The sequence below is a fragment of the Arachis hypogaea genome, chromosome 4, assembly GCF_003086295.3.
Source record: "Arachis hypogaea cultivar Tifrunner chromosome 4, arahy.Tifrunner.gnm2.J5K5, whole genome shotgun sequence".
Classification (NCBI taxonomy): domain Eukaryota; kingdom Viridiplantae; phylum Streptophyta; class Magnoliopsida; order Fabales; family Fabaceae; genus Arachis; species Arachis hypogaea.
Genome location: NC_092039.1, coordinates 9,380,105 through 9,392,819, shown reverse-complemented (window position 1 = coordinate 9,392,819; position 12,715 = coordinate 9,380,105). Strand labels below are relative to the sequence as shown.

The window sequence follows — 12,715 nt, the reverse complement described above, 5'->3', positions numbered from 1 at the left end:
ACTCGGAAGACTTTCGATGTTTCACCTTGAATACCCCTTAAAACCACCAGACCGATTAACCATCGGCTCTGATACCACTTGTTGGGCCAACCGTGGGGAGCTCTCGACAACCGGAAAGACTTCGGGGAGGAACCAAGTGAAATAACATAAGATGAGAAGACACCACATCCGGAAACACAAGAATGTTCTCTGGCTTGAGGTCACAGTGGACGATTCCTTTGCAATGAATATGTGAAAGCTTTTTTAACAATCATGCGTGCATAGACACTCACGTCTGTGTCTCCGGGAGAGGTTTCTTGTGGATCAAGTCAGCCAAAGAACTGTAAGGAGCATACTCCAAGAAAAGATTGTAGAAGTGACGTATGTGCTCTACTATGGTCTCAGTTCCAAAGAATCGAATGATTTCTTGGCAACCACCACTTTTACCTTCCCAAACTGATTAGGAGCATACTCCAAGAAAAGATTGTAGAAGTGACGTCCGTGCTCTACTGTAGTCTCAGTTCGAAAGCATCGAATGATTTCTTGGCAACCACCGCTTTCATCTTCCCAAACTGATTTAAAAATCTATTCCTCTTTCTTCAGTGGGAATGCCAATTTGGGAATAGACCTCTTCACAGCAATGAAGCTCTGACACGATGTTTGTTCATCAACAACAATGGCAAGATAAACAGTGCCATAAGAACCCACTCCCAAGACCTTCAGCTTCTTCCATTGTAAATCACTCATCTTTGATTGATTTTTCTTATTCCTGAATCAACATCAAATGTTACATGCATACAGTGATCAAATAATTTTATTTATGAATATACAAATTTTTTGCATATTTGCAGTTGGCTAATTCTTTTGGCTCTTCTTGTGGATTCTCAACTCAGCTTTGTGTTCGATAATTAAGGATTACTATGTTCGTTATAGCTTGTGGCTTGTGCTATTAATTATTTGTATCATTTGAACGAGTTACGCGTTTATTTTATTAACGGAAAAATAATATTTAATTGCATATATAATAGAAAATATAAAGACAATCTCAGTAGGATTAATTTAAATCAAAAAATAAATTAAAAAATCTTGAAATATCTCAATCTTATGACAGTTTTAAACCAATTTTAATTTTCAAACCGAAATAAAAAGTTAAATATATCTAGTCTAGTTTGATTATCTAAAACTTCAAATAGATATAATTTAAATTAATAATTTAATTTAATTTAATAAAAAAATATACTCATTTTACTATATCCATATGATTAATTATGACTAGTATTTTAATTTCCAATATTTCATTCTCAAATCTATCTATCCATCTACTTATCAAGTCTAATTAATTATTCAAAAATTCAAATAGATATAATTTAAATTAACAATTTAATTTAGTTTAATAAAAATAAACATATTTATTTTATAATACTCATATAATTATGATTAATATTTTAATTTTTAAAACCAAATAAACATAACTAAGAAATAGAGTGCATGACTAGATCGTTTATCCGAAAAATAGAGTACATAACTGAAAAATTATTAGATAAACTGTATGTGTTATCCGTAAAAAAATATCTTGATAAATAATGCTCATTTGTGTTTTTAGAAAAAAAGATTTTCTATTTATATAAAAATATCCACTAATGGTGCCTATCATAGTTTTTTTTTCATTTTTTTTGCAAATATTAAGAATTTTAAGAGATATATATTGGTTTAGTTTTTACAAGCATCTAACATTATTGGTTCTATCATTTTTCTCCTTTAAAATATGAAGAGGTCTAATTTTGTGATCAACCTCATATAATTTGGAAACTCTTGCTTTCAATGTTGGGTTTATATATTAGTTCTAGATGCTAATTTTGCAAAGAGTTCTTGATTAATACAAAATTTACAATTGAGTGAAAAGAGTAATAAAACATCATCTTAAATATGTACATGTTATAAAAAGATTCGATACAAAACCAAAGCTCATAAAAAAGGTACAGCAATATATATCACATCTAACATGTCCATTCCCTCTTTCATCTCCTTCTCATGCAACTTATGACTTGTGATACCACTACAAGAGAGAGTTCTTGATGAACAATTTTAAAATAGGAAGAAAAAAAAAGAAAATGAGAACTTTTTAGCAACAAATGAATAACTGAGCAAATGCTATAGTTGGCTATAAATATTAAATCCCCAAGCATTTGAAATGTTAAATTAGCTTGAAGCAAAAGCTTGTCATTTCCCATGCTCTTGCCAACTACAAACTGATATCAACACGTGTGTCTAAGCTATCTTCCTTCTACATAGCACGAATTGCAATTAAAACTGCAGAGATAACGATAAGTGTAAGCTACATTACATACAAAATACCAAAGACAATGTATCATATTTTTATATTGACAGATGAAGAAACGAAGAGAGTCTGCGGTAATTAGTAAGAGATGCTGAACAAACATGGTGCTAAAAAGTAACAAGTTATTCAAATTCAAATTCTCATGAGCCATGGTTTACTATATGATATTTGGAAACTCTCCAATAATGAAGAACAAAGTCAACTCAACAAAAGAGGGAAAGAATAAGCAGGAAGTGATGGCAACATGTGCAACCTTTTCCAACTAAAGAATCAACTATAACCTAGAGATTATATAGTAAACCCAACATATAAGCAAGAAGGCCATTCAATTATCAAGTTACTTAAATTCCAAAGTTGTAAGAAGCTTTTTATCAGTAAGAAACTGAAGGACATGCAAGTACACTTGTGTTTATATGAATGTGGAACACAAGCTCGCACAGAGATACAAACAACTTACCAATCAAGCAAAGGAGAACAACAATGGAAACTGTTATTCGAACTGGTTGATTGTATCGCATTTGGTATTGAGATCTTCGAATTTGTCTCTGAATGGCACCATACCATCCATAAAGTTGCTTGTCATAAGATTCATCACAACTTTCAAGACAACTCTTACTTCTTTAATAAAAGTGCTACTGAAGTATGTTTCTGTTAGGGACTTGGGTATTATGGGTGCTCAAAGTTTCACATCGAATAGTATGAGATGCTTGATGTTGTATATAAGGAAAGTGGTTCTTCCTCCTTAATAGTTAGCTTTTAAGGTGTGGTTTCCCACTTTCCTTAAATACCTAACCAAAAGTTTCCATATTAGCAAAACACTACGGGACACGCCGCCTGGACTACCTTTACTCGGAAGACTTTCGATGTTTCACCTTGAATACCCCTTAAAACCACCAGACCGATTAACCATCGGCTCTGATACCACTTGTTGGGCCAACCGTGGGGAGCTCTCGACAACCGGAAAGACTTCGGGGAGGAACCAAGTGAAATAACATAAGATGAGAAGACACCACATCCGGAAACACAAGAATGTTCTCTGGCTTGAGGTCACAGTGGACGATTCCTTTGCAATGAATATGTGAAAGCTTTTTTAACAATCATGCGTGCATAGACACTCACGTCTGTGTCTCCGGGAGAGGTTTCTTGTGGATCAAGTCAGCCAAAGAACTGTAAGGAGCATACTCCAAGAAAAGATTGTAGAAGTGACGTATGTGCTCTACTATGGTCTCAGTTCCAAAGAATCGAATGATTTCTTGGCAACCACCACTTTTACCTTCCCAAACTGATTAGGAGCATACTCCAAGAAAAGATTGTAGAAGTGACGTCCGTGCTCTACTGTAGTCTCAGTTCGAAAGCATCGAATGATTTCTTGGCAACCACCGCTTTCATCTTCCCAAACTGATTTAAAAATCTATTCCTCTTTCTTCAGTGGGAATGCCAATTTGGGAATAGACCTCTTCACAGCAATGAAGCTCTGACACGATGTTTGTTCATCAACAACAATGGCAAGATAAACAGTGCCATAAGAACCCACTCCCAAGACCTTCAGCTTCTTCCATTGTAAATCACTCATCTTTGATTGATTTTTCTTATTCCTGAATCAACATCAAATGTTACATGCATACAGTGATCAAATAATTTTATTTATGAATATACAAATTTTTTGCATATTTGCAGTTGGCTAATTCTTTTGGCTCTTCTTGTGGATTCTCAACTCAGCTTTGTGTTCGATAATTAAGGATTACTATGTTCGTTATAGCTTGTGGCTTGTGCTATTAATTATTTGTATCATTTGAACGAGTTACGCGTTTATTTTATTAACGGAAAAATAATATTTAATTGCATATATAATAGAAAATATAAAGACAATCTCAGTAGGATTAATTTAAATCAAAAAATAAATTAAAAAATCTTGAAATATCTCAATCTTATGACAGTTTTAAACCAATTTTAATTTTCAAACCGAAATAAAAAGTTAAATATATCTAGTCTAGTTTGATTATCTAAAACTTCAAATAGATATAATTTAAATTAATAATTTAATTTAATTTAATTTAATAAAAAAAATATACTCATTTTACTATATCCATATGATTAATTATGACTAGTATTTTAATTTCCAATATTTCATTCTCAAATCTATCTATCCATCTACTTATCAAGTCTAATTAATTATTTAAAAATTCAAATAGATATAATTTAAATTAACTATTTAATTTAATATTTATTTTATAATACGCATATAATTATGATTAATATTTTAATTTTCAAAACCAAATAAACATAACTAAAAAATAGAGTGCATGACTAGATCGTTTATCCGAAAAATAGAGTACATAACTGAAAAATTATTAGATAAACTACATGTGTTATCCGTAAAAAAATATCTTGATAAATAATGCTCCTTTGTGTTTTTAGAAAAAAAGATTTTCTATTTATATAAAAATATCCATTAATGGTGCCTATCATAGTTTTTTTTCATTTTTTTTGCAAATATTAAGAATTTTAAGAGATATATATTGGTTTAGTTTTTACAAGCATCTAACATTATTGGTTCTATCATTTTTCTCCTTTAAAATATGAAGAGATCTAATTTTGTGATCAACCTCATATAATTTGGAAACTCTTGCTTTCAATGTTGGGTTTATATATTAGTTCTAGATGCTAATTTCGCAAAGAGTTCTTGATTAATACAAAATTTACAATTGAGTGAAAAGAGTAATAAAACATCATCTTAAATATGTACATGCTATAAAAAGATTCGATACAAAACCAAAGCTCATAAAAAAGGTATAGCAATATATATCACATCTAACATGTCCATTCCCTCTTTCATCTCTGTCTCATGCATCTTATGACTTGTGATACCACTACAAGAGAGAGCTCTTGATGAACAATTTTAAAATAGAAAGAAAAAAAAAAAAAGAAAAGGAGAACTTTTTAGCAACAAATGAATAACTGAGCAAATGCTATGGTTGGCTATAAATATTAAATCTCCAAGCATTTGAAATGTTAAATTAGCTTGAAGTAAAAGCTTGTCATTTTCCATGCTCTTGCCAGCTACAAACTGATATCAACACGTGTGTCTAAGCTATCTTCCTTCTACATAGCACGAATTGCAATTAAAACTGCAGAGATAACGATAAGTGTAAGCTACATTACATACAAAATACCAAAGACGATGTATCATATTTTTATAGTGACAGATGAAGAAACGAAGAGAGTATGCGGTAATTAGTAAGAGATGTTGAACAAACATGGTGCTAAAAAGTAACAAGTTATTCAAATTCAAATTCTCATGAGCCATGGTTTACTATATGATATTTGGAAACTCTCCAATAATGAGGAACAAAGTCAACTCAACAAAAGAGGGAAAGAATAAGCAGGAAGTGATGGCAACATGTGCAACCTTTTCCAACTAAGGAATCAACTATAACCTAGAGATTATATAGTAAACCCAACATATAAGCAAGAAGGGCATTCAATTATCAAATTACTTAAATTCCAAAGTTCTAAGAAGCTTTTTATCAGTAAGAAACTGAAGGACATGCAAGTACACTTGTGTTTATATGAATGTGGAACACAAGCTCGCACAGAGATACAAACAACTTACCAATCAAGCAAAGGAGAACAACAATAGAAACTGTTATTCGAACTGGTTGATTGTATCGCATTTGGTATTGAGATCTTCGAATCTATCTCTGAATGGCACCATACCATCCATAAAGTTGCTTGTCATAAGATTCATCACAACTTTCAAGACAACTCTTACTTCTTTAATAAAAGTGCTACTGAAGTATGTTTCTGTTAGGGACTTGGGTATTATGGGTGCTCAAAGTTTCACATCGAATAGTATGAGATGCTTAATGTTATATATAAGGAAAGTGGTTCTTCCTCCTTAATAGTTAGCTTTTAAGGTGTGGTTTCCCACTTTCCTTAAATACCTAACCAAAAGTTTCCATATTAACAAAACAACAAGATCAGCTTAAAAACAAACTTTCGGTCATTGGAAGTAGTGCATTATCGCACCCTGATTGGTCAGATTCATATAATGAATACTCTATTAACAGTTTTTTCACTATCTAATAAATTGTTTTGATATCTTTAATTTGAATTCAATTCTTAAATCTAAATAAACAAAATAAATCTTTTGAATAAAAGATAAACACTTTAGTTTCTCTTGATAACAACCACCACCTTATGATTTTTTATTCTTTCTAAAATAAAACTTTTATTCTATAAAAAAAAAAAATTTGAACCCACAATCTTTGAATATGACCATGGAACCAAATTAAAGAACTTACTCTCTTGACTTGCCTTACATTAACTCTTACATTAATTAATATTATAATAAAAGATTATTTTAAAACCATAACTTACATAAAAAGTATATAAATAAATATTTATTTAATTTTAAAAAATAAATCGTGCTTGATAAATAATATTAATATTATAATTTCAACTAAAGATCTTTAAATACTTAAAAAATTTCTTTGTAACAATTTTTATAATATCCCCGATCTAAATCCGAAAATCTAGTTTGCAATATTAATTAATTAATTTTCAAAACAATGTCAATTTATATTAGAAAAAGTCTTTACATAGACTAAAAATAGTCATCAAATCACAATAAATATATATATATATATATATATATATATATATATATATATATATATATATATATATATATACACGTTTGTATATTTATACGAATTGATTTATATATTTTTTAATTAAATAATAAAATATTAAAATAATTAAATATACTATAATAGAATAATTAAATTTACAATAAATAAATAATTAAAGTTATTTATAGTAATATAATATTTTTTATAAAATATTAAATATATATTTTTATATATAGTGACTAATTCGTGACCGAATTTTTTTAGGACAAAACACCTCAATAAATCATTTATTATAGATAGAAGTAATGAGAACAATTATTATTATTATTATTATTATTATTATTATTATTATTATTATTATTATTATTATTATATAATGTTAAAAAGTATCAGTATTTTGTTCATATATTTTTTTTGACTATCGAAACTAATAGCAGGTCATAATACCATTTTTTCTAAAAACTTCTGCTGATAAAAATATCTGTGATACTTCCTAAACCTCCACTTCATACTTTCTATTTTTTTTAAATTAAAATAAAATTTAATTCAATTCAATTAAAAGTTATTTTGGTCTTTCTGTGTGTCTTTTCCCTTTCTCTCCCAGTTCCAACACTCCATCATCTTCTCAAGTTCACTAATTTCCCCTTCCTTCAAGGTCTGTCTTTTCCCTTTCTCTCCCAATTCCAACGCTTCATCATCGTCTCAAGTTCACTAATTTCCCTTCCTTCAAGGTCAGTTTCCATTCTCTACGCTTTCAATTCGCTAGCAACACCACCCCCACTTCCTTTCCCGTCCGGCAATGGAGAAGCCTCCCGCTTCGCCTGATCTGCCGCCACCAAACCTAATGGCCACGGCAGAGGAACCTACAAGATGCAATAGTGTCAACCGTCCTCGCAAACTCATCATCAAGTACAGAGACAGGATGATCGGCTGCACCGCTAATAAGGACGTCATCACCGATGCAAACACTACCGGCCGCGATGATCCCGGCACAGGGGTCTATCAGTCGCCGCTGGAACCAACTCTGAATCCGAAGAGGAGAAAGAAGAATAATGCAGAGTCACACTCCATGGATACCACCTTCTCTGCCACCGCCATTATTGCATGATCTCGCCGTGACGAGGGAGAAGCTCATGCATGATTTCAAGATTTCATCGGACAAAATCAAACAAGGAAATTTCAGTAAGGAGGATAATCACAAACTGCTTGCACCGACACCACCAGTAGTGACAGCGGCGATTGCGGAACGCAGCCCAAATGGATTGAAGATCAATGAGAGCATATGTGACGATACTGCGGAAAACGTTTGGAAAGGTAGAACAAGAAGCAGGAGTTGCAACAAGAAAGAGAGACCGCCATTTAGGTTCGCGTTGACGGAATCGGAAATTGAGGAAGATTTCATGAAGATGACAATGAATGGAAATCGGCCACCGCCGAAGCAGAAAAAGCAGCCCAGAAATCTGCAGAAACAATTGGATGTAAGTTGCATTGTTCTTAGTTGCTTGTAGTGCAAGAAAGTTAAAATTTTGTGCTCTAATCTATTTCATTATTAGGATTAGTTTAATTTTGTGTTTTAATAATATTATCTTATTGATATCTATCTTATTTCAATTTAATTTGATTTCAATAGTTCAATGTAAAAGATTTAAATCTTATCATTTAAATTTTTATTTTTGTACAGGATCTTGTTCCTGGTTTTCGTTTAACAGAAGTTAAAGCAGATTTATACAATGTTTCTAAATTTTAATAGACAAGCGAAGGAATAAGAATTCATCTATGAAGACTATTGTATGCAAAAGTTTTAATGATGTAAATGGGGGTTATCTTTTGTTGTTTTTCAATTAATGTTAATTATAATTGATGTATTATTTTATGGTTTATTTTCGGTTCTTGATGGCAATGCCGAAGGGGATCGAATATAAACTAATGTGACATTAATTTTGTATATTTTTAAAAAAAAATTGATAGACTATAAATTAGTAGTTTTTCAAGAATATATAATGTGTGTGTAATTTTTCATTTAATTTTTTTTGTAGCGTTTATATATCTTTTAAAGTGTTTGGTTTAGGACAATGATTCTAATGATTACTAAATTTAGAGAAGATGTCTATTATGCCTCCATCAAATTTGGAATGATTCTAATGATTACTGATTCTTAAATCTGATTTCCTAAATAATGCAGTAACTTTGTGAGTGTATAAATAATGCTACAATGACCGAAACTGTACGGGACCCAATTCTAGAAAAACTAGAGTGAACTTAGTTGCTTGAGATCAAATTTCAGAAGATTCCAACAAGTGTGAAATTAGTTATGAATTCAGGAGGTTCGCCTGCCAAGTTTGTTTCTGCCCTAACAATAAAACAGGGCAACCAAGTTCTCAATTTTATAATTAATTTCACAGGTTTTATTAACCATGTGAATTACGGCAAATTTTGGAAATATGGTTGTCAAAACTGATTTTCGTTGAATTTTGTTAAAACTATGTTACTAAAATGCTCTTGAATTTTGTTGACACTTTTGTTTTACTTCCACCCATGATGTTACAGGTATCTACAGCTAAAACTTCCTCAAAAGCATTTTTGTTGGTTTTTATACTTTGCTATTATCTGGGCGCATATCTGTTTCTTAATTGGGGAACTGATATATATGGCTATATTAATACACTGGGAAATCTTTATCATATAAATAAGATGTATAATAGTTAGTATTGAATGCTAATGATAATTTTGGTTTAAGATAGAACAGTCCAAAAGTTATCTCTTTGAACTTAAGACCGCGTTTGTGTTACAAATTTGTAAGAAAAGGAGAATCTTTTTCTTTTCGTTGTTGAGAAAATATAATGATGCTTATTCTCTATGTTCATATACTCCTTATTTGCAATTTATTCTGATTTCTGAGATAGTTCCTTAGTTATTTAGATTTTAGATGTCAGAATTCTTACTGAATGATTTGTTGTAATACTTTATCTCTAAGCTCACAGCTTTTCCAAAATAGACAAAAACTGTCGCCTTTTTCTCACTCGTTTCTTTTCATATTAACTATATACTTAAAGAGAAATATCTGTTTCTTTTAAACCTACAAATTGAACATAAATCTGGAGCTTTCTTAAACGCGAGCACGCAGAGAAAAGGAGAAGTAACAATTTGACAAATTGTTGTCCAGATAATGAAGCTGGTGAGAAAGAGCAGTCAGAATCACAGATGCAATCTTTATCTGCAAATGGAATTTCTGATCCAGGTGCTGGTATGCAGAATAATCAGTATGTAACACCTGCACCACTTGGAACTGGGTATGCTATGGTATGAACTTCACATTTGATTTGACTTCCCTTTAATTATGCTGTAAAAAACTAAATATTTTTGTTCTATGCTTCGTTATCATTAGTGCTTTTTATTGAAGCTGGTAACCTTAGGTTTAATTAACTCAAGATATCCATCAGAATTCTTTATTAGGCTATAGCCATTCGTCAGCATTTGGCGCATCTTATCCATTGCAGTTATAAGATATATGCATATATAGGAGTTATTATGTTGAAGAAAATTGATTCGAACATCTAAATATCTGTTAGTTGTAAAATTTGTTGCCCAATTTTAAAAAATAAGTTTTTTTCACTAAGCTTTTTTCTCTTTCTACTAATTGTCTTTTCTTCCCTATATTTTAATTATCAATATGCTCATCTTAGATCTTTAGTCTTGGCAAAAACTAGTAGATGAAATTGAATTTGATTGTGTATTTACTTTCTTTTTTCTGTCTGGTCATTGTAACGAGAATGGCCAAGACTGGCATGGCTGTTGCATCTACAGCCACATTGGTGGCCGCGCAGTGCATCGAGGCTACTGAGGCAATAGGGGCTGAGAGAGATCACCTAGCTTCTGTGGTTAGCTCAGCTGTTAATGTCAGCTCTCATGATGATACCACTGCTCTTACCGCTGCAGCTGCAACAGGTAGCACTCCTTGATGACACTAAGAATCAACAAGAGTATAGTTGCATTGTCAATTAGCCCCTCATAGGACAAAATGTGTCTTGTGTTCATGTTGGCATGGGTAGTGTGACACTAAGAGATAGTAATGATGACCCTGATCTTAATTATTAATGTTTGCAGCTCTAAGAGGAGCAGCTACCCTGAAGGCAAGAGCATTGAAAGAGGTATGGAACATTGATGCAGTGACACCATTAGAGAAAGGCAGGGGAGGGATTGGAATATGTGGCTAAGGTACTACAAATACCAATAACAATAATAGCAACAATACCAGCACAAGTGATAGTGGGGAGAATCTTAATGGAGAAAATTTTCTAGGCGTCTGCAACCAAGAGCTACTTGCTAAGGGAAGTGAATTACTCAAACGAACCCGCAAAGGTAACAGAACATCAATCACAAATGTTGCTACTAGTATTAAATCAATTTTATTTTGTTGGCAAAATGCCTTGACATAGTAATGAATAATGATGAAAACTGCAAGTGATCTTCACTAGAAAATAGATAGTAATGAATAATGATTAAAATTGCAAGTGATCTTAACTAGAAAATAGTTTTTGTTTACATACATCGAATAGGCCAGGTAATTTTTTTTCCTTTCAAGAATTCACACCTGATAATGGGATTCTTTATCTGTATCAGTTCATCATGGTTTGTAAAATTTTCATGTGATGCTAAAAATGAAGAGCAGACATTTTGTAGGAACCATTACCAAAAAGAAAGAGTAAGCTACCTTTGGCTTCACAAGTCACAACATTGTTTTCCTTATATATGGGGATAATCCTGATCATAAACAGGTACTAAATTCTTTGTAATCTTGAATTTGTAGATGCTGTGCTAGATATTTGCAGAGACTTACTAGCATGGCCAGGGAGACATCTGCTTGATGATGGCAAAAAGCGGAAATACTTTGCATTGAAGACAAATGCAAGGGGAATTGTAGAGATTGAGTGTAGAAATAAAGGGGAATATGATATCTGGACTCAAGGGGTCTCCAGGCTTCTTTCCATTATTGCACAAAGACAAAACAGATTTGGAAACTGATCCATGCATCTTACACTAATTACTATTAATTGAGTCTCTAGTTAGGGTTGACTACTGAACTAAATTCAAATTATATGCATTATAATGCATTTTGCATATGTGTAACCGTAGATAGTCAGTCTGTGGCAAGGACTCAAATCAAGTGAACTTTGTAACTTAAGCAAAAATCTTCTGTTGTCTGAATTTTGCAATTGTAGCAGTTTTATTTATTTATTTATTTGGGTAACTATGCCTTGCCCTCAAGTCCCTATAATTCTTAAGAATTTCAGCTGAAGTTTTATCTCTTTTCTGAATTTTATTGTGTACAAATTTATTTAATAATTAAACAATTATACATGTCTCTTTTGTATTTTCACTACAAAAACAACCCTAATTTTTAGCCAAAAAGATAATCTTTGAATAGTTGCATATTTAGTTTAGAGGCAACACTTATATGGGTTACATAATTAGAAAAATAGGCAATGCTTCCAAGGGTTGCATATCAACTTGACAGGCAACACTTTAGCAGGTCGCAAATTCAAATAAATAGGCAACATTTTAACGTGTTGCATATTCTAAACAATAGGCAACACTTAAACGTGTTGCATACTTAGAAGAAGAGGCAACGCTTTTGCTAGTAGCTAAAGCATGACAGCTAAAAGAACAGGTGTAAAGTATTGCCTAAAATACAGTTCAAAAGCGTTATCCATTTTAAAGAATAAGCAACGCTTCTAAAGATTTGTTTTCAAAAGCGTTGTTTTTG

At 31.7% G+C, this 12,715-nt stretch overlaps 1 protein-coding gene across 4 annotated transcripts; it reads left to right on the top strand.

The window, feature by feature from the left end:
- The first annotated feature begins 7,523 nt into the window (after nt 1-7,523).
- LOC112796165 (VAN3-binding protein-like) lies at nt 7,524-12,309 on the top strand. Of its 4 annotated transcripts, none has more exons than XM_072235026.1 (6): nt 7,547-8,429; nt 10,115-10,251; nt 10,721-10,896; nt 11,056-11,310; nt 11,572-11,653; nt 11,759-12,309. In XM_072235026.1, the coding sequence occupies exons 3-4, from the start codon at nt 10,722-10,724 to the stop codon at nt 11,163-11,165; spliced, it is 285 nt and encodes a 94-aa protein (XP_072091127.1). In that variant the 5' UTR covers nt 7,547-8,429; nt 10,115-10,251; nt 10,721; the 3' UTR covers nt 11,166-11,310; nt 11,572-11,653; nt 11,759-12,309. The 4 variants fall into 4 exon arrangements, with proteins under 4 accessions (XP_072091128.1, XP_072091127.1, XP_072091125.1 ...); XM_072235024.1 differs by having other exon boundaries at nt 7,549-8,429; nt 10,731-10,896; XM_072235027.1 differs by lacking the exon at nt 11,572-11,653 and having other exon boundaries at nt 7,524-8,429.
- The last annotated feature ends 406 nt before the right edge of the window (nt 12,310-12,715 follow it).

Bases quoted from the DNA above. Each gene is read 5' to 3' on its own strand.
- LOC112796165 (XM_072235025.1), top strand. From the start codon at position 10,153: ATGCAATCTTTATCTGCAAATGGAATTTCTGATCCAGGTGCTGGTATG. The intron at 10,252-10,730 runs GTATGAACTTCA...AGAATGGCCAAG, and splicing joins TTGGAACTGGGTATGCTATG to ACTGGCATGGCTGTTGCATC. The intron at 10,897-11,055 runs GTAGCACTCCTT...TAATGTTTGCAG, and splicing joins TACCGCTGCAGCTGCAACAG to CTCTAAGAGGAGCAGCTACC.